The 20,491-nt window shown below is 58.8% G+C and overlaps 2 protein-coding genes across 4 annotated transcripts in view; one reads left to right on the top strand and one right to left on the bottom strand.

Annotated features, from left to right (window-relative positions):
- Positions 1 to 7,835, bottom strand: part of LOC141974814 (gametocyte-specific factor 1-like) — a 39,775-nt gene extending 31,940 nt beyond the window's left edge. For all 3 annotated transcript variants that reach the window (XM_074934801.1, XM_074934800.1, XM_074934802.1), the window contains exon 1: positions 7,627 to 7,835. The gene's annotated coding sequence lies outside the window, so the exon portion shown is untranslated. The remainder of the gene's footprint in view (positions 1 to 7,626) is intronic.
- The window catches only part of NCKAP1L (NCK associated protein 1 like), a 68,859-nt gene that overhangs the window by 10,045 nt on the left and 38,323 nt on the right, over positions 1 to 20,491 (top strand). The window contains exons 3-16 of the mRNA XM_074934799.1: positions 161 to 253; positions 1,093 to 1,149; positions 2,208 to 2,350; positions 2,729 to 2,819; positions 8,781 to 8,918; positions 9,453 to 9,501; positions 11,341 to 11,497; positions 12,620 to 12,676; positions 13,407 to 13,503; positions 14,389 to 14,498; positions 16,014 to 16,146; positions 16,368 to 16,449; positions 18,396 to 18,454; positions 19,754 to 19,899. Of these exons, the coding sequence (XP_074790900.1) occupies positions 161 to 253; positions 1,093 to 1,149; positions 2,208 to 2,350; positions 2,729 to 2,819; positions 8,781 to 8,918; positions 9,453 to 9,501; positions 11,341 to 11,497; positions 12,620 to 12,676; positions 13,407 to 13,503; positions 14,389 to 14,498; positions 16,014 to 16,146; positions 16,368 to 16,449; positions 18,396 to 18,454; positions 19,754 to 19,899 (1,412 nt within the window). The remainder of the gene's footprint in view (positions 1 to 160; positions 254 to 1,092; positions 1,150 to 2,207; positions 2,351 to 2,728; positions 2,820 to 8,780; positions 8,919 to 9,452; positions 9,502 to 11,340; positions 11,498 to 12,619; positions 12,677 to 13,406; positions 13,504 to 14,388; positions 14,499 to 16,013; positions 16,147 to 16,367; positions 16,450 to 18,395; positions 18,455 to 19,753; positions 19,900 to 20,491) is intronic.

Below are 20,491 nucleotides of genomic sequence, written 5' to 3'. Positions count from 1 at the left end.
GCTGCATCCAGCCCTGTGTGTGTCCGTGATCTCTGTCCCCAGCGGTGAGGGTTTGGGTAGCTGGTTCCGTGGCAGGGCCGTGTGTTATCACCCACATGGCTGGCTCCCCCCATGGCCAGTCAGGGTGAAATCTGCTCCCCTTGTCTCCCCTTTGCTTTAGCAACACCTGGGCCCAGTGCACAAGGAGAAGGCAGAGATCATCAAAGTGCTCAATAGCTACTACCAGTCCTTCGTGGACGTGATGGAGTTCCGGGTGAGTTCCTGCAGGGGGCGCCACGGCTCTGGGGAGACGGTGGGTGTGGGCCAGTGGCTGGGAGCGTGGAGGCAGGCTGTGGGAGTGGCAGCGGGGTGGGGGAAGGGTGGCCCAGTGGGTAAGGTGCTGGCCTGGTATTCACAAGACCTGGTTCTGCCACAGACTCCCTGGGTTCCCCTGGACCAGCCACCCTGTGGGAGTCAAATGCCTGAATACCTTTCAGGTCTGGGCCTTAATCCCTCTGCGCCACGGAGCTGATAGCTCAGCACCGCATCACAGGGGATGTGGGGAGGAGGGTAACTCCATTGAAGATTGTTGGGTGCCCAGATGCTGTGGTCATGGGACAAGTGGGGGATGCTGGACGCAGCTCTCACCTGATTTGCACCAATCTGAGTCGGTTCATGATGGATGGAGCAGGTGCTGCTTAAACCTGCGGCCCGTGTCACAGAGGCTGCATGGGGCTATGGCCGTCCCCATGGCCCTAGTTTCCACGTGAGCGCTTCCCCATGGCTCATTCCAGGCCTGGCGTCTGCATCCCTGCACCATGGGCACCAGTTACACCAGGGCCCGTTGCTCCTGGAGCAGAAGGGGAGTGATGGGGAGACTCTTTACCCTACTGTAGGTGCCAAATCTTGGGTGAGGAAGCCGCCTGCCCTCCTTGGCGTACCCAGGACTTGTATGTGTGTAACGGAGCCCTCCGCCCCTACTGACACAGCCAGATGTCCTGTAATGCCGGGACATGGGGCTGCCGGGGCTGAGGACTGGGGGAGGGGCGAACCACAGCTGGGGGCTGTGGGGTCCTGACTCTTAGGTGCGACTGACACAGCTTCCCTTGGCAGGACCATGTGTACGAGCTGCTGAACACCATCGATGTCAGCCAGTGCTACTTCGACATTGTGAGTCCCGGGCAGGTCCCCTGGCTGCAGCATGTGGGCAGAGTCACAGCAGGGGTGGTGCATGGACAGGGGGCCGCAAGGGCCTGTGCGTGGGCCGGGGCACAGCAGGCTGCGGGGGCGGGGGGGCCATGGACAGGGGGCCGCAAGGGGCCGTGCGTGGGCCGGGGCACAGCAGGCTGCGGGGGTGGTGCATGGACGGGGGCTGCAAGGGGTGGTGTGTGGGCAGGGGCAGAGCAGGCTGCAACGGGAAGTGTGTGGGCAGGGGCAGAGCAGGCTGCGGGGGTGGTGCATGGACAGGGGGCTGCAAGGGGTGGTGTGTGGGCAGGGGCACAGCAGGCGACAGACGGCTGGTGTCTCTGCTTCCCTGGGGAGGCAGGAAGATTTTGGGGATGATGCATTGGGCTGGGAGTTAGGGGATCTGGCGTTGAGTCCCAACTCAGCCATAGATCCCTAGTGTGACCTCAGGCTGGATCCTCAAGTGCTTGGCTGGGCACTGTCCCCAACAATGCCCCCAGCACCTGCCATCTTCTCTCTGCCTCTCTGGGCCGCAGCTGCCCATGGGCAGATTAGGGATAATCCCGAGGGTGTTACCAGAGGCAGGACCAGCCTCTTGCTCTGTCTCCATGCAGCACCTGGGGCCCCGATCTCCGGTGGGCCCATAATGCATCGGGCAACGTCCCACCCTGTGGGGGCTGCTGTTCCCCCAGGAATGTCTCCCAACACTGACAGCCAGCAGGGCTGTGTGCAAGGAGCAGCCTGGGGGGTGCTGGGCAGGGGGAGAGTCCGTACCGCACCCCTGGCTTTGCTGCTCTCCTCTCTGCAGGACCCTCCATCTCCATGCACTGCAGACAACAGTGCAATTGCACTGCGGGGCTCATCCCCTCCAGTGGGGGGTAGCATACACATGCTGCCCCCATGCACAAGAAGACACACACAGAGCAGGGCTCATCCCCTCCAGCAGGGGGCAGCACTTGCACGTGCGCGCGCGCGCGCACACACACACACACACACAGTTGCTCCCGGTCACCGACACCCCCCACTACACTGCCCCCGCACAGCACGTGAACTATGACCTCACCAAGAACTACCTGGACCTGGTGGTGACCTACACATCTGTCATCCTGTTGCTGTCACGCATCGAGGACCGCAAAGCCCTGATCGGGATGTACAACTGCGCCCATGAGATGATCCAGGGCAGCGGGTGAGAGGGAACTGGGGGGGGAAGGGGACTAAGGGGGGTTGTGCAGGAGAGGGTGGCTCACACAGTGCTGGGCTGGGTCACAGGATGAGTTAACCAGTGGGACTTCCTGCTGCAGGGTTTGTGTGGATCAGAGGTCTCCAGGGGGCAGTATATAAATCCCAGAAGTAGCGCCCATGTGGAGGAGTGAGGGGCATTGGCAGAGCCTGCAAGGTCATTTGCTGTGGGGTTCATGACCCGAGCATTGCATTGCAGTTTAGTGAGGGGTGCACAACCCAGGCAGCGGAGGGCAGTTTGCTGGGGGGTGCGTGACCCAGGCACTGGGGGTCAGTTTGCCATGGGGGCATGAGCCAAACTTCTGCCCTTGCCATCCCCCTGCAGCGACCCCAGCTACGCCCGGCTGGCCCAGATGGTGCTGGAGTACGACACCCCACTCAAGAAACTCACAGAGGAGTTTGGGCCTCACACCAAGGTGAGCGATGCTGGAGCGGGGCTGTGCTCGTGGGGGGAGAGGGGGCTGGCACTAGTGATCACCACTGGGTACAGCGAGGGGCTGTGGACCGGGGGGAGGGGGGTGGCTGGCACTAGTGATGACTGCTGGCCCTCCAGACCTTTTCATTGGGCTCCTGCCCCACGAGCCTCCTGGCCCACTCCTTTCCGCAGCCCCATTCGGCTGTGAGCCCTGTAGCTGGTTCGTTCTGAACCGCGCCTAGGGAACGCCTCTACACGCTCGTGCTGCACGTGTTTCACTTCCTCACCCTTGTGTCCCGCCCCAATACCAAGTGGCGGGACCTTTCACCACCTGCGGAGGGTGAGGAACCCTGGTGGACCAGCCTGTCCTCCACCTTGGTCCCACGGCCCACTGGGGACATCGGTTGGCCACTCCTTCATGGAGCCGTGAGCACGGGCGTGCCCCTGCCGCGGTTCACCCCCATCCTGACACCTGCCCATTTTGCAGCGTGAGGGAGACCCTGACGTCCGTCGGGAATGCACCAAGGTCGCAGCCCCTTTTCTGGCTCCTCCAGAACCTCCTGCTGCGGTTCTGGCTGCACTTTTCGCCACACCTCTTCATATACACACACTCTGTCCACAGCCCCACCAGGTCATGAGACCTCCTCAGCAACCTCCTCCTGGTGCAGGCCAAAGTGCCTGTCTAGAGCACCAGGAGGAGGATGCTACATGAGGGGGTGCTCTGTGACTGCGGGGCCTATTTCCGTTCCTCCCTTGTCTCACACAGAGTTCCTATGGGTCGCATCCACTGGCTCCCTAAACACCTTTGAGGAGCAGTGAGTGCTGTCCGGGTTACTCTGCTCTGTGTCCCCCTCTGTATCCCTGCTTTTATACCTATGACCCTGTGACAGGCTCCCTGGGTGCAGCCTTGGACTGTGGGACCGCTGTGCCCCCTTTACTCTCTGCAGCCTGGGAGGTATAGAATGTCACACCTCCCCCCTTAGGTTACTGCAAGAGAGTTAGTCACTGACTAACTCAAAGGCAGTTTGTGTTATAGTTCTCTTGGCATCCAGCCATGAAGGCTATGAGGTGGTGTGCCTCAGTTTCCCCATTCACACACAGCAAACCAGGTTTATTATGGTTTCTCTGCTGTGATAAGCTTTAAATCAGTTTACAGGTATTAACTGAGAACTAGCATTACCATAAGGTTTAACGTCAATAACAAAATTCTTATCCCAAAACTTAACTTTTTTTTTTTTAATCACAGATGGGTGTTTACAAGTATCTTTATGATACCACGCCCTCTGTTCAGATAGTGTAGTTTGAGGTTAGTTTGTTCATTACCCAGGGTGTCCTTTGACTCTCTCCCATGTAATCAGTCACTGGCTTTTCTTTCCCTCCAGCGTTACCTTCTTAGTGGGCTCTTAATTTAACCACGTTTCTGGGGTTTTCATATCTCAGGGTCTGCCCAGATAAGGGTCCAGGTGGATCCTGCACAACTGGCTGGCCCTTTGGGGGGCTACCTCCCAACCCCAGGATTATACATATGCAAAAAAATCCAGTTCCCTTTTTGAGGTTACCCTATGTTTCCCCCCCTCCCAGCACTGAGCTCTTCCCTGCCCCCGAGAGGGCTGTTATCTGTGCTCTTTGGGCTAGGTTTGTTTACCCTTTGCTCAGATGCACCTCTTTCAAGCAGCTTTCCCATAACTGCTCTCTGTGTCTCACCAGCCTGGGGGAAAACACCCCCTTCTCCATCCGTTGGGTCATTCACACTCTCACAAACCACCCCCTGGCAAATTTTCTGGTCTCAACTCCTCTGGTGTCACAGGCATGGGAGCTGCATCTTGGTTTAAAGAGACAGTTACGTTCCAAACACTGATCAAAAATAGCATCCTGAAAAACTGGGCCCTGGATTGGGGTACCCTCCACCACCCCTTTCTCTGTCTCTGAGAAGTCAGCTGTGTGACTGCTCCCCTCCAGGAGGTCCTTCTCAAAACCTGGATCACAGGCTGAGTGCCTGGGTGCACAGATGCTGACTCAGCCATCCTCCTAGTGCCCTGGGCATCCTGCCCCAAGTGACCAGTGAGGAGACATTCCTGTACTCGCACTATTCCTTCACCAGTCTCCTCCTCTGGGCCCCCTCCTAAGACACATTTCTCTGTGCTCCGTAGGAAGGGGTCTCCTCCCTTGTTCATCTGCAAAACTCTGCCAGCTAACAGCTGGGAAAGTTTCCTTAATCACTGACAACACCTCTCCTGCCCCTGCGCCTGAGGGCATGTTGCCTTCTGCTGGAAAGGAGCTAGTCTCAGCCCCTCCCATACTTGGAAGCACCCTGCTTCCCAGTGTTACAGAGTCACAGGAATCCTCACCCACTTCAGTGGTTTCTGAGATTCCCTGTCCCTTCTCTGGGCTCTCCTCTGGGACACATTGCTCTATGCTCCCTAGAGCTGGGTTTATCTCTGGTTCAAGCTGCAGCTTGCTGGCAGCTAACAACCTGGACAATTCTCTCCCTGGCCGGCGTTACACCCCCATCCCTTCCTGATGCGGTGTTGCCTCCGGCTGCAGTGCAGGAGCTGGTCTCAACCACCCTCCCACCTGGAAGCATGTGGCTTCCCCCTGCTGCAGAGGAATCCAGGAGACTCTCCCCCATTCTCTCAACCGTTCCTGAGACCTTACCCTTTCCCTCGGGATCCCAGCATAAAACTCCTTCTTGCTGTGGGCAAATACCTTAACCTGAGCTACATGGAAAAAATCGTTACCAAGGAGCAGGTCAACTAGGAGGTGTTCCATACCCCCCGCAGTGAAAACACTTTCCAAACCACATGGATTTTAGCTAGTGGTATGAGGAATCTGCTTTTGTCTCCCCCCACCCCCATCTCTGCCATTTGGCCAGGCAACATACTGGCCTTTGGGACCGCTCTCTGCTTAACTAGAGAGATCTGAGCCCCAGTATCCTTCTGCCCCAAGTATTCCCTGCCATCAATTTCGACAGCCTTAACGTGCTCCATATCTGGTGCTGCAGAGGCTAACCTCACAGAACCAATATGATCGGTTCCAGTTGCTTGGGGGGTTTCTGTGTGGAGGACAGCAGAACTAACATGAGCTATTGGGTGCCTGCTACCTCCTAGCACAGGACATTTATTCCTCAGATACTCATTGGAATTACACTGATAGCACCTTTTGGGCTCTTCTGCTTTTACAGGATGGTTGGGACAAGGGTTAGAGGAATGGTTCTGGGGCGGTGAGGACTCGGCCTCCAGCCACCCTCCCTCTTGCTAGGGATAAAATGGGATCTTCCCTTCCCACCAGCTTTAAACCCCTCTTTCTGTGGCCTGCCCTCAATAGGCGCCTGAGTGTGTTCAAAGGGATCAGCGAGAGACGCCATCTCATCCACAGACTTGACATCTTTGTCCCACAGACACTGCTTCACGTCAGCCTTGCACATGCCTAGGAAACGCTCTTGAGCGACAAGATCCAACATTCCCTCAAAGCTTATAACACCTTTGCCCCTCACCCACTTTCCCATCAAATCTTTCATTTTGTTCACACATAGTCCCCATTACTCATACCCATATCCCTCTTAAGAGTCCTAAATTTAACTCTGTATGTTTCAGGGGGAATCTGAAACCTTTGCAAAACAGTGTTTTTAAATTTACAATAGTCTAAAGCATCCTCAATAGGCATTTCATTTAACACATGTAGAGCTTTACCAGTTAATTTTGCAATCAGGGTAGGAACTCTCTTGGCATGAGGGATCTCATGCACTGCACACAGCCTTTCAACGGTGCTCAGATATTCAGCAATACTGTCTGCCTCATTGTATGCAGGACATAAATGGTCCCAATTGTGGATTTTTGGGTAATGGGAATTGCTGGGGCTGGTGGGTTCTGGTTCTGCTTCTCTAGCAGGTCCAGTTGGTGTGTTTGCTCTCTCTTTCTTCCTGCTCTCTCTCTCTTTTTCCCCCACTTCTCCTTTATCTCCAGTTCTTTCAGTTCCAATAGTCTCTGGTGCTCCCTCTCCTTTCCTGCAACCTGCAGCTTAAAAATCTCCAACTTCAAGATCGCTTCACTGATTTCACTCATTTTCCTGATTTTCTGTCTCTACTTCCCTTTCCCAAAATAAGCAAGCAGAAAATAACAAACTGGTAGCCGCCTCCTGACTGTACTTAGCCACCACACTTAAAATCCTTACACCAGTGTATGAAGTGCAAATTTTGCTCAGTACAAGCTGTGCATTTTACCCTGTCACATACCCTGCTCGCTACGCCACTGTGATGGGATCCCTGGGGTGCAGCCTGGGACTGTTGTGCCCCCTTAACTCTCTCCAGCCTGGGGTGTCTCTCACAATGCCTTGTTAGTGACCAGCAGCAAACCCCTCCAGGTGCTGTTATCACTCAGCAAAACAGCATGTGGAGCCCCACACCCAGCTAGATTGCTGGATGCTCCCAGAGCCACTTGTGAATCACACAGAGGAAGAGGCACCAGAGCCAGATCCCCCCAGCTCCCAGCACTGTACCCCAGGAATATACTGTCTTGCACTGCTCAAGATGGGCAGTGCAGATTTATTAATTGGTTCATCACTTTAACAATGGAAAGTGGATATACACCAGCCTTTGCAAACCTGAGCAGATTTGCCCCACACTTCATACAAACTCACTGGTAAAGATAAACAATTGAACATATTTATTGACTGTAAAAGGTAGCTTTTAAGTGATATTAAGTGATAGGCAAAAAGAGTTAGTTACCAAAAGAAAAGAAAATATAAGCATGCAGTCTAAACTCTCGACCCTATTAGACTAGGCAACATCTAGCTTAAGCAGTTTTTCTCACCCCACTGGATATTGCAGTCCATAGTACGCAGATTTCCTCCTTGAAATCTGGGTCAGTCCTCTCAGTTGGAGTCTTCAGAGTGTCCTTGATGCTTGCAGCATAGGTGGGTGAAGGAGAAAGGCCCAGTGTGTCTGTTTTATTCCCTCTGTCTGTTCATTCTGTCTGTTTTATACCCTCAGTCCATGTGCTTAGGAAACACAAGTCCAGGCATGTCTGGCGGTATTGCTGAGTCTCCAGGCAAGGTTGAGCAATTTCCCTGGTGTGGCCTCCTGCAGGTCAATCATTGCATCGTAGCTCCCTTGCTAGACAATGGCTGTTGATGGGTTGTTTGAAACCCCACCCGGGTGTTGATTACTTTCCTTGCTGTTGCCTCTGGGGAGCTAATATCTGGCTGATTCCCCAACTTACAGCATGTTTTAGTGACAACCATACAACACAATTCTCATAACTTCATATGCATTAATGATAGACATATATGGATAGAGAAATGACTTTCAGCAGATTATAACCTTTCCCCTGATACCTTACAAGGCCTGCTTTATATGTAAGATCACGATTATATGAAAATGAGAAATATGGGGGTTACAGGACACTCCCCCATGGTATGGAATGTCACAGATGCCCACTCCCAACCCTGTTCTTCCTTAGTTGTCCTCAGTTGAACCCTGGGTTCAGTGGCTCCTCCTGTAAGGTTTGGGGAGGGGCCTTTCGATCCGGACGGGCTTGTGCCCCCCTGCCACCTGGAATTCAGTAAGGCACAGCCGACGTGCAATTGTTCCAGCCTGGCCTGGTTTGCATGTGTGCTTATGCTGACGGTGCATGTGAGGGGGCTGGACGCTGCTTGTGGGGCAATGTGTGCGAGGCCGGAGGTGTGGTATGGACAGCACCCGGCTCACTCCAGTTTCGCAGCCAGGAGCAGCTGAGATCTGAACCTGCCCCAGCAGGCCTGGCCCCGCATCCAAGCCCAAACCTAGCTCCACATCCTGCCTTATGCCTGGCCCCATGACCTGCCCCATGCCCCCTGGGGTGCTATCCTCTCCTGAGGGCAGCACATGGTTACAGGCCCATTTCTGGCTCCCGGCCTTCCTGCTAGGAGGCTGTGTAGCTGTAGTTGTTGCTGCTGCCCCTGCTAACTGCCCCCCGCCCCCCTCCAGGTCATGACCAGCGCCCTCCTGTCTCTCCGTTTCCTCTTTGCCCGGAGGAACCAGTCAGTCGAGCAGTGGCGCAGCGACCAGCTCCTGAGCCTGATCAACAACTCTGCCACCATGCTGAGCCCGGCCAGCTCGGACGTCGTGAGTCTGGCCTTCCAGGGCCTGGGGGCCGTTGCGGGGGGCCCTGAGCGGGGTGTTGCTCACAGGACACTGTACGATGGCTCTGCCCGCAGTCGGCTCGCCCAGCTGAGGGGATCCCAGGGGGCGGGGGCAGACCAGCAGTGTAGGGGCCAGTGTAGGGACTCCCAGCATGCACGGCAGTGGGGCTGCTCCGATGCCTGACCGTGGGGAGCCGAGGGCAGGCCGCCATGCCAGGGTGCCTCTTGGTGCCCATGACGACAGGGCTGGGAGCCACCAGGTTGTGCTTATCACAGCCAGGCCCATGCCAAGATCCGGCCCAGGCAGCTGGGCCAGGTCAGGTAGGACCTGGTGATCCCAAGTGCTTGGCCATGGGGGCGGGGGCTGGGAGGGCAGAAGCTGGGCCGGCTCACAGGGCCGAGGAGCGTGAAGGTCGAGAGCCAGGACAGTGGCTCTGCCCCAGTGCCTGTTCCTGGTGGCGGGTGGCTGGGAAGGGCTGCGGAGAGCAACGCTGAGGAATGGCCCCTCTCTCCCCAGATGGCCTGCGAGTACCTGTCCCTGGAGGTGATGGAGCGCTGGATACTGAGTGAGTCACGCCGCACCTGGCCGGAAGGGCCCATCCCCATCTGCACCTACCCCTCCACCCACCCATCCACATACGCCCCCACCCCTCCCCATCCCATCCGCACCCCTCTGCATACGCACCCATTCCCATACACACCCATCCCTCCCCAGGCTCACCCACCCCTCCACCTGCCCGTCCCCATACGCACCCGTCCCCATATACAGCCACCCCTCCCAATCCACACATGCACCCATCCCCATATGCACCCATCCCCATACGCACTCCTCCCCATACACAGCCATCCCTCCCTATCCCCATATGCACCACCCCTCCACCCACCCATCCCCATACACACCCACCTCTCCCCATTCCCATATGCACCCATCTGCATACGGACCCATCCCTCCCCATCCCCATCCGCAACCATCCGCATACGCACCCATCGCTCCCCAGACGTACCCATCTTTCCCATTCCCCATGAGAACCTACCCCTCCACCCACCCATCCGCATACACACCTATCCCCATACACACTCATCATTCCACCCCACCCCTGCCCTGTCCATACACACCCATCCCCCTTCCTGGGACACAGCCATCCATTTCTATCCATCCACCCACCTACCCACCCACCCACCAATCAGTAGAATCCAAGGGAAAGTCTCCACTGATATTAATGGCCCCCCCACATCTGTCTAGGGGTCTCTCTCTCTCCCGGTGCTCATGCCCTGCCCAGTGGCTCACAGGCTGGTGCTTTCTGCTCCCTTCACAGTACAAGGCCCCCAGTGTGGTGGGCAGGCAGTTGGCAGGGAAGGGTTAACGCTCACCACATCACCAGCCTGGTCCTGAGGGATCAGGCAGGTCCCACCTCTCTGAAAGTCACAAGCACCAGAGACCAGAGAGAGCACAGCACAGCCAGGAGCCCAGTCTGGGATCTCAGCCCAGCCAGGTGCCTGGTCCCAGAGCCCTGCCCAGCCCTGCCCATTACCTCACACTAGGAGCCCCAACCTGGGGCCTCAGTGCTGGGGATCACTGCCCCGTTTGGCCCAGCAGCTCCCACGTCTGCTGACCTCTGGATGCCTGGCAGTGCCTGCTCGCCCCCCGGTGATGGGAGGGGGCAGGATGGAGAGTTGGGGTTGGTGGCTCCTCTGTGCCTCTTGCGCCCCTGACATCCCCCCCGCTGCGTCCCTTCCCCTTCTTCTGTACCCTTGTGCCCTTCACCCTTGCCGCCTCCTCCCCATGCCCTGTCACCTACTCTATCCCTGCCATGCCCCACCCCAGGGCCCCTCTTCCCCTGCCACCCCAGCCCCTGTGCCCCTCGCCCCTGCCGCCTCCTCCCCATGCCCTTCCACCTACTGTATCCCTGCCATGCCCCACCCCAGGGCCCCTCACCCCCTGCCACCCCAGCCCCTGTGCCCCCTGCCCCCTCCTCCCTATGCCCTTCCACCTACTGTAACCCTGCCAAGCCCCACCCCGGGGCCCCTCGCCCCCTGCCACCCCAGCCCCTGTGCCCCCTGCCCCCTCTTCCCCATGCCCTTCCACCTACTGTATCCCTGCCATGCCCCACCCTAGGGCCCCTCACCCTCTGCCACCCCAGCCCTTGTGCCCCCTGCCGCCCCACCCCCTGTGTTCCTCACCTCCCTGTTGTGCCCCTGCCCCCTCCTCCCCATGCCCTGCCACCTACTGTATCCCTGCCATGCTGCTGCCCCAGCGCCCCTTTCTCCTGCCACCTTCTCCCCTGACCTGCCACATTCTGCATCCCTGCCATGCCCCTGTACTCCTTGCCCCCTGCCGCCCCACCCCCTGTGTTCCTCATCTCCCTTCTGTGCCCCTGACCCCTCCCCTCTGCCCCACCCTGCAGTCGGCTTCCTCCTGTGCCATGGCTGCCTGAGCTCGAACCCGCAGTGCCTGGAGCTGTGGAAGCTGGGCCTGCAGGGCTCGCTCTACATCAGCCTCATTCGCGACGATGCCCTGCAGATCCACAAGGTCACCGAGGAGTTCTTCGGCAGTCTGAAAGGGTAACGGGGTGCTGGGGGGGGATGCTGATGGGTGGGGGGCTGGCATGGGCATGGAGGGGGGGCTGCTGGGGGAAAGGCAGGTGGGGGGTGGAAGGCAGGTGGCGGGGGCAGGGAAGCGGCTGGCAGGGAGGCGGAGGGCAGGGGCAGCTGGTGGGGGCGGGTGGAGGTTGGAGGGGGATCCCCACCAGACCCAGGGGAAGAACAGGGAGGGCCCAAAGTGACTAGTACAGAGTCCCGGATCCCAGGATCGGTGCCACACCCCAGCTTTGGGACAGGCCCTTGGAGGGACCCCTTTGATGTGCCAGACCCCCAGGAGGTCTCACTTCCTCCAGGGCAGCCATGGGGCCCCTCAGCCTCCTGACCCAACCCGGGAGCTCTGCTCAGCCACTCCACCTGAGCCAGGCTCCTGGTGCAGCCGGGTCCCCTCCTCAGGGCTGGACACTCCTCCCCCAGCCCAGCTGTGTCCCCTGAAGCCCAGCGGTGGAGTCCTTAGCAGAGCACCCCAAAGAAGAAAGCACAGGCCGACCTGGCCAGCCCAGGGCCCCAGGGAGCCTCCTTTTCAGGCCTCGTGTCTCCCTCTCTGACTTCCTCAGCTCCCAGGGGTTGGGGGTTCCTTCCAGCAGCCAACACTCAGGCACCCACCTCCCCCAGCCCAGGCCTGCTCCCCAGGTGGGGCATGCTCCTCCCACTGGGTGCTGGGCACGAGGTGTGACCGTCCTGGCGACTGGGTTTCCCATTGAGATGGGTCAGCCTCAGCCAGACTTTTAGTGACCCATTCAGGGTCAGTTAGCCAGCCGAGCCTTCCCCCACCCCTTGCCCCATCTCTTAACCAGCCCTGAGTCCAAACTTAACCCTTGTCCCCCTCACCGGGTAGCAATGCACACTCTGGAGGAAACTGAGGCATGCGCAGGTGTCATAAAAACATTACAGAAAATTCCTACTTTGTCACGTGCAGCGAAGCCTGTGTGGGAGTCCAGTGGGTCAGGGAGGGGAGGGGGCTGAGCTGCGCTGGGGGCTGTGCCGGGGCTCTGCGTCAGGGGGCTGCACTGGGGGCTGTGCCAGGGCTCAGGGCTGGCTGGGGGCTGCCCTGGCGATCAGCACTCACTCTCGCCCCCTCCGCAGGTACGGGAAGCGGGTGGCTGATGTCAAGGAGTGCAAGGAGCACGCTGTGGCGCACAGGTACAGGCTGCCTCAGCCTCGAGCCCTCCCATCCCCATACACACGTGGGTCCTGGGTCATCCACGGGGACGAGGTTTAGTACCCATGGCGGGGAGGTTCCCTTGGCACTGGCCAGTGCCCATTGCAGTGTGGGCAGGACAGGCGTCCAACACGCCTCTGCTAACACGCAGCACCTCGTACTGCTCCAGTCCTGCCCCGTGGCCCTATCAGTGCCCCCAGTCCTGCCCCGCGGCCCCTGCTATCCCAGCCCTGGGCCCCCACCACCACCTTACCAGTGCCCCCAGTCCCGCCCCATGGCCCCTGCTATCCCAGCCCTGGGCCCTCCCCCCCACCTTACCAGTGCCCCCAGTCCCGCCCCATGGCCCCTGCTATCCCAGCCCTGGGCTCCCCCCAGCTCTGACAGTGCCCCCAGTCCCACCCCACGGCTCCTGCTATCCCAGCCCTGGGCTCCCCTGCACAGTCCCTGCTGTTTGGGGTCCTTGCTGTGGCACACTGGTTTCAAGGATGAGGGATATTTGCCCCCCGTAACTCCCATGATGCAGCTGCCCCACACAACCTCCCTGCATGGCTCTGGGTTGACACTGGACTTGCCCTGTTGTAGCTGCATCCATGGTGGAGTGAGCAGCCTTGGACTCCCTGGTCCTGGGCTGAGCTGTGGGGCGGGCATGGGACCGGGGTCGGGGTGGGCAGCCCAGTGTCCGGCTCAATCACCGGCTCCCCTCTTGCACAGTGGCCAGTTGCACCGGAACCGGCGGGCTTTCCTACGCAACGCGGTGCGGGAGCTGGAGGCGCTGCTGAGCGACCAGCCCGGGCTGCTGGGCCCCAAGGTGAGGGGGCGGGGCAGGGCAGGAACTGGGAAGGGGAGTGAGTGGGTCACTGTGGTGCCATGTGTTTTTATTCCAGTGTCCTTCCACCCCACATCCTGCCTGTTGCACTGACAGGGAGTGCTCCCGTGTCTGCCCTGCAGTCCCAGGTGCGGGGGGACTAGGGGTCTCGCCCAATGATCAGACCTTGCAGCGCTCCTCCAGTTCCAGCAGTTCCAGACTGCTGGCGAGTCTCCCCCTGTGACGGGGACGGAGCACACAGTGTGCTCCCTCTCATCTCTTGTTCAGTCCCAGTCAGTGCCTGAGCCCCGGGCCCTTGACCGAGACCTCCCCTGGGGTTCCTTTGTCTTGGGTAGGCTCAAGGGTGCATCCTCCCTGGACAGGAAGGCGAGCGGGCTCAGCCCTGGGCTGTCCCTTGTCCCTGGCCCTGGGACAGGTTTCCCCTCCTCGGGTTTGGAGCCTAACAGCCCACATGTCCCATAGCTCGGACATTGTTTCCCGTACCAAGGTCTGGCAATCCCAGGACAATCAACTAGTTCTTAGCTCTCGGCAGAGCCCCCCTCGCCCCTCTTCAGTGTCATAGGGAGGAAATGATCAGACACAGACGTAATCTAACCGCCAGGGCATGTGTGGGCCTGCCTGCATCCCGGGGCCATGTGAGGTTTGTTTCCTTTCCGTTGCCCCTGTGAAGTGATTCCCCGCATCCCAGGTAGCCCTGAACGACCCCTCTCCCCCTGGCTGCCCGTGGGGGGGAGGGGGTATTTGGCTCTGACGGCCCCTCCCCTGTTTGCTGTCTGGTTTGCGGTGGTGCCTGTGAGGTGCCCGGCATGCAGCCAGGCCAGAGCTGTCCCTGCCTGGAGCTGACCCCACCGATCTCTGCTCTGCCAGGCTCTCTGCGTCTTCATGGCACTTTCCTTGTGCCGCGACGAGATGAACTGGCTGGTGCGTCATGCTGAGCATGTCACCAAGACCAAGACCCCTGAGGACTATGCTGACAGGTCAGGGCAGGGCCAGTCTTGTGGGGGCGTGGGGTGGGCACTGCAGGGATGGGGCCTAGAGTGTCCTGGGCAAGGGGGGATGTCCCAAGGTGAGGTTGGGTTTTTGGGGGCGGGGGTACAGGCTTTGGGGTGGTCTGGATCTTGGGGGTGGGTCTGGTTCTGGGGGTGACAGGCCCTAGGGAGTCTGACTGTCAGGAGCAGGCCAGTCCCTGGGTGGGTCTGGCTATCGGGGCTGGGGGAGTCTGAGGGAGTCTGGCTCTGTTGCGGGGGGACAGGCATTGAGGGGTCTGGCTCTGTGTCGGGGGGAATTGGTGAGGGCTGGCTCTGTGTCGGGGGGGTAGACCCATTGCGGGTCTGGCGTGGAGAGGGGGAGGCACTGGACAGGTCTGGCTCTGTGAGGGGTAGGCATGGGCGGGGGGGCTGGCTCTTTGAGGGGACAGGCACTGGAATGGGTCTGGCTCTCGGGGGTGGGGGACAGACACTGTTTGCTGTGAGACATGGGAGGCCATGTGGGCCCCATGCTGCATGGGGTGCACCGGACCCATGGGCCCCCTGGGCAAAGGAGAAGGTCAGGGTCTCCGTTCAGGGCCCCACAGGCTGGGGGCGTTGCTTTGAGGGTAGGAAATGGAACCAAGAGACATGGCAGGAATTTGTTGCTCCGGTGACCATCCTGGGCCCAGTTCAGCCAGCAGCGCGTGTGTGTCATCCCCCAGCGCAGGTGTGCAAAGGGGGCGTGGATGCTGCAAGGCCTACGTGGCACTCGCTGAACGGGCTGAGAGCGAGTGAGGGGAGATGGGAAATGACCCCTGCAGGGAAGGGGAGATGCCATGGATCCTGCCCTGGGGGTTGGGGAGTCGGCAGCCCCAGCACCGCAGGCCAGACTCCTGCCAGGAGAGCTAAGCAGCGCCCCGAAGCATTGGAAAATACTCTAGCCAAACACTGCAGGAGCTCCGTGGATTATCTTCCCAAAGAGCAGGCCACGGTCCATAGTACCTGCGGCCGGGGAAACTGAAAACGATGCATGGAGACTCTTCAGTTTAGCAGACAAATGTTTGACGTGCTCCAGCGGCTGGTAGCTGAAGCTAGACACATTCAGGCTGGAAATAATTAAATCATTGGAACAGATTACCCAGGGGTGCAGGGGGTTCACTGGCAGTTTCAAAAAGATCTGCTTGAGTTGGAACAGGAATGAGTTCGGGGAAGTCCTGTGGCCTGCACTACACAGGAGCTCAGACTCAGTGGTCAGAGGGGTCCCTTCTGGGCATGGCACTTGTCTGGACATCTGTGTGGGGGCGTGGCAGGAGTCCCGTGGCACCGTAATGGGCACAGGGCTGCCCTGGGGTACCCTGTTTCCAGGATACCCTGAAGCTGTCAGATTCGGATCCAGCCCTGCCCGTCCCCAGGTGAGGCAATATGTGGGGAGGGTTGTGCTCCCCAGTGACTCTTGCCTGCAGGAGCCCAGACTGCTCTGTCTCCCTCAGAGAAGCCTGACCCAGCCCCGTGTCACCCCTGCAGTCACATCGCCGAGCTGCTCTTCCTCATGGAGCAGCTGCGTACCCTGGTGCACAAGCACAGCACAGTGATCCAGCGCTACCACGTCCAGTACCTGGCTCGCTTCGACGCCCTGCTGCTCAGCGATATCATCCAGGTACACCGAGGGGAAGGGCTATGAGATCCGTGCAGCCAGGACTCCGACAGGGAGACACACAACCCTGGGAGGGGAAAATTCCCTGGGGCGTGGGAGCCCTGCAGTAGCCAGCCCCATCTCTGGGCAGGAACTCTGCCATCGCCATGGGCTCTCCGCACCCCAGAATGCAACTGCCCAGCTGCCTGCAAGAAGCCCCCCTAAGCTGTGCCCGTCTCTTTCAGAATCTGACCGTCTGCCCCGAGGAGGAGTCCATCATCATGTCATCCTTCGTCAGCACCCTGTCGTCTCTCACTCTGAAACAAGGTATGCAGGTGCCCCCATGGCTCCCTGCTGTGCCCGGAGCAGCAGGTCCCCCTGTGGGGTGTGCAGGCCCCAAGCCACGCTCCAGCCCAGAACATAAGAACAGCCATCCTGGGTCAGACCAAAGGTCCATGTAGCCCAGTATCCTGTCTTCCGACAGTGTCCAATGCCAGGTGCCCCAGAGGGAATGTACAGAACAGGTAATCACCAAGCGATCCATCCCCTGTCACCCATTCCTAGCTTCTGACATACAGAGGCTAGGGACACCATCCCTGCCCATCCTGTCTAATAGCCATTGATGGACCTGTCTTCCATGAACTTATCTAGTTCTTTTTTGAATCCTGTTATAGTCTTGGCTTTCACAACATCCTCCGGCAAGGAGTTCCACAGGTTGACTGTGCGTTGTGTGAAGAAATACTTCCTTTTGTTTGTTTTAAGCCTGCTGCCTAGTAATTTCATTGGGTGACCCCTAGTTCTTGTGTCATGAGAAGGAGTAAATAACACTTCCTTATTTAGTTTCTCCACACCAGTCATGATTTTATAGACCTCTATCATATCCCCCCTTAGTCATCTCTTTTCCAAGCTGAAAAGTCCAAGTCTTATTAATCGCTCCTCATATGGAAGCTGTTCCATACCCCTAATAATGTTTGTTGCCCTTTTCTGTACTCTTTCCAATTCCAATATATCTTTTTTGAGATGGGATGACCACATCTGCAGGTGGTATTCAGGGTGTGGGCGTACATGGATGGATTTATATAGAGACAACATGTTATTTTCAGTTTTATTATCTGTCCCTTTCCTAACAATTCCCAACATTCCGCTGGCTCTTTTGGCTGCCGCTGGCGTGGCGCATTGAGTGGATGTGACAGAGCAGTACGCTGCAGCCAGCCAGGACCAGCCTGTCACGGCGTCCCCGGGCCATGCTCTGGACCTGCTCCCTATGCATCCAGGCAGGACTCTGGGGAGCCTCCTCTCTGGGAGCAGCCTGTCTGCAGGGCAAACAGCTCACCCGGCTTCCACCTTCCTGGGTCTGACCTCGGAGCATTCAGCATCCTCTGCCCCTCCGTGCGCTTCCCACAGCGAGTCCGCCCAGGCGGGGCTCCTGGGGAAGCCAGAGGGTCCTGCACCCCAATTCCGCAGTCAGATGTGACTCTCAGCCAGCCAGTAAAACAGAAGTTTATTAGATGACAGGAACACGGCCTAAAACAGAGCTTGTAGGTACAGAGAACAGGACCCCTCAGCCGGGTCCATTTTGGGGGGCAGTGAGCCAGACAACCACGTTTGCACGTCACTCCATTTCCCCAGCCAGCCCCAAACTGACACACTCTCCAACCCCTCCTCCTCTGTGCTTTGTCCCTTTCCCAGGCCAGGAGGTCACCTGATTCCTTTGTTCTCCAACCCTTTAGCTCTCACCTTGCAGGGGGGAAGGGCCCAGGCCATCAGTTGCCAGGAGACAGAGTGTCAGCCATTTAGGTACATTGGCCCTTTGCTCTGCAACAATTACACCCCCTTATCCCACCCCCTAGAGACTTAAAAAATGCATAGGGGAAACTGAGGCACCCCTTCAGTATTCAGAGAGAACATTAAGAACAGTCCCACTTCGTCACACAGCCACCCTAGAGAAGGGAGCAGCCCTGCCAGCTGGGCTCTCCTGCACCATGCAAGCAGCCCCATGCACAGGTGCACTGAGCCAGGTAGCTTTGCAGCCCCAAGGCCCTGTCTCTGCCCCTGCTGCTGTGGGGCAGGAACACAGAAAGTAGGGTTGCCAATTTGGTTGGATGCATTCCTGGGGATGTCATCACATGACATAATCTTTAATTAAAGGTTAATCTTTAATTCCTGGAGACTACAGACCAATCCTGGAGGGTTGGCAACCCTAGCACAGAGGGGAGAGCCCTCAGCCCATGCGGCTGCTGCCAGCTCTCTAAAGCTTCTTCTCTTTCCTGCAGTTGACAAAAAGGAGAAGTTTGACTTTTCAGGGCTTCGCCTGGACTGGTTCCGGCTGCAGGTAACTCCCTCCCCATAAATTTGCATCCCCTTAGGGGCTGGGCATCTCCCAGGGCGCACACACCCCACCCAGCCCCCTGCCAGGCGTGCACCAGCAACACCTCCCCTCCCCTGCTCAGCCCCCTGACAGGCAGCAACCAGCAACCCCTGACCTCCCGCACCCAGCCCAGCCCCCCACTAGGGTTGCCAACCCTCCCGGTTTGGCTGGGAGTCCCCCGGAATTGGGCTCGATCTCCCGGAGGCAACTGAACCAATCCAGGAGATTTTAGGCTGCTAAAAGTCTGGTCAGCGATGCAGTGGGGCTAAGGCAGGCTCCCTACCTACCCTGACTCCATGCCACTCCCGGAAGCGGCCGGCATGTCCCTGCGTCCCCTAGGCGGAGGCTAGGTCAGGGGGTCTCTTCACATTGCCCCTGCCCTGAGCAGCAACTCTGCAGCTCCCATTGGCTGGGAATGGGGAATCGTGGCCAGTGGGAGCTGTGGGAGCGGTGCCTGCAGGCAGGTGCATTGCGCAGAGCCACCTGGCCGCCCCTGAGTCTAGGAGCTGCTGCTGGATGTGCCGCTGCTTCTGGGAGCCACCCGAGGTAAGTGCTGCCTGGCCGGAGCCTGCACCCCGAACCCCCTCCTGCTCCCCAACCCCCTACCCCAGCCCCCTCCCACACCCAAACTCCCTCCTAGAGCCTGCACCCGCTCCTGCACCCCAAACCCCTGCCCCAGGCTCAGCCCAGAGCCCCCTCCCACACTCTGAACCTCTCGATCCCACCCTCCAGCCCAGAGCCCACACCCAGTCCCACACCCCAACCCCCTTCTCCAGCCCGGTGAAAGTGAGTGAGGATGAGGGAGAGTGAGCAATGGTGGGAAGGGGGGCTGGAGTGAGTGAGGGCGGGGTCTTAGAGAAGGGGCACGGCAGGGAGCGGGGCAAGGGCATTTGGGTTTGTGTGAGTTGACAGTTGGCAACCCTACCCCCTGCCACACCCACATCGGCTCTGCTCCATTTCTGTTCACTAACTAGGGCCAGGGCCTGACTCTGGGCTCCCCTGCCCTGGGAGCTCCCCCTGCCCAGCCATAGGCCCATGGGAAAGGCAGCTGGGAGCGGGAGCAGGTGAAACGGTCCTGGCGGGGCTTGACCTCGGAGCTGGCAGCACCAAGCACACAGCGCCCTGCCCTGGCAGCTAGCAGAGTCGCTCTGCTTGACTTGGGGAGCCGCAGGGCTGATGGTGGGGGAGAGGTGATGTGGCTGCCCTGAACCCTGGGGCTGGGCTCTTTCTCACCCACTTCTCTGCCCCCCCATCGTCCCCCAGGCTTACACCAGTGTGGCCAAGGCCCCCATGCAGCTGCGTGAGAGCCCGGACGTGGGCCGTGTGATGAACCTCATCATGTTCCACTCCAAGATGCTGGACTCACTGGAGGAGCTGGTAGTGGAGACATCAGATCTGTCAGCCTTCTGGTGTGTATGCACAGCACCTGGCGCGGGCAGGCCAGCACCACCCAGAGCCCTGGGGCCAGTGCTGGGCAGTGCCTCAGTTTCCCCATCACACCATGTGTTGCGGGAGAGGATCTGCTGCCCTCGGAGCCGTAGTGTGAGGCCTGTTCGCTGACGTTTCTGTGCAGGGGTCGCTCTGGGAACCCTGGACAGTCAGATGGTGGGTGGGGAGAGTTGGTGCAGCTAGCCCAACAGCGTTGCTAAGCCCTGGCTTCAGGCCCTGGGCTTGGCCCATTCAGACCCACACCCCTTCCATAGGGAACCACACACACACGTGTGCACAGCCACTGATCCAGGGTCTGAGGGACAGAGAAGGCAGCTGCAGAGGGCACAGCAGCCAGTGGGATCCAGGCCTCTGAGCGGGATGTGAAGGGGCTGGGGTGGTGCTCCTCACGCAGAATCAGACGCGCACACACAAACACGGAACCACATGCACCTGGAATCACACACAAACACGGAATCATACACAAACACATACACACACCTACATAGAAAGGCAGATGCGTGCGCACACAAACACAGAATCGCACACACATCGAATCACATGCATACACAC

Source organism: Natator depressus, chromosome 20, assembly GCF_965152275.1.
Source record: "Natator depressus isolate rNatDep1 chromosome 20, rNatDep2.hap1, whole genome shotgun sequence".
In the NCBI taxonomy this organism is placed as follows: Eukaryota; Metazoa; Chordata; order Testudines; family Cheloniidae; genus Natator; species Natator depressus.
Note: the sequence above shows the minus strand (reverse complement) of the source record. Positions and strands in the feature narration are given on the sequence as shown.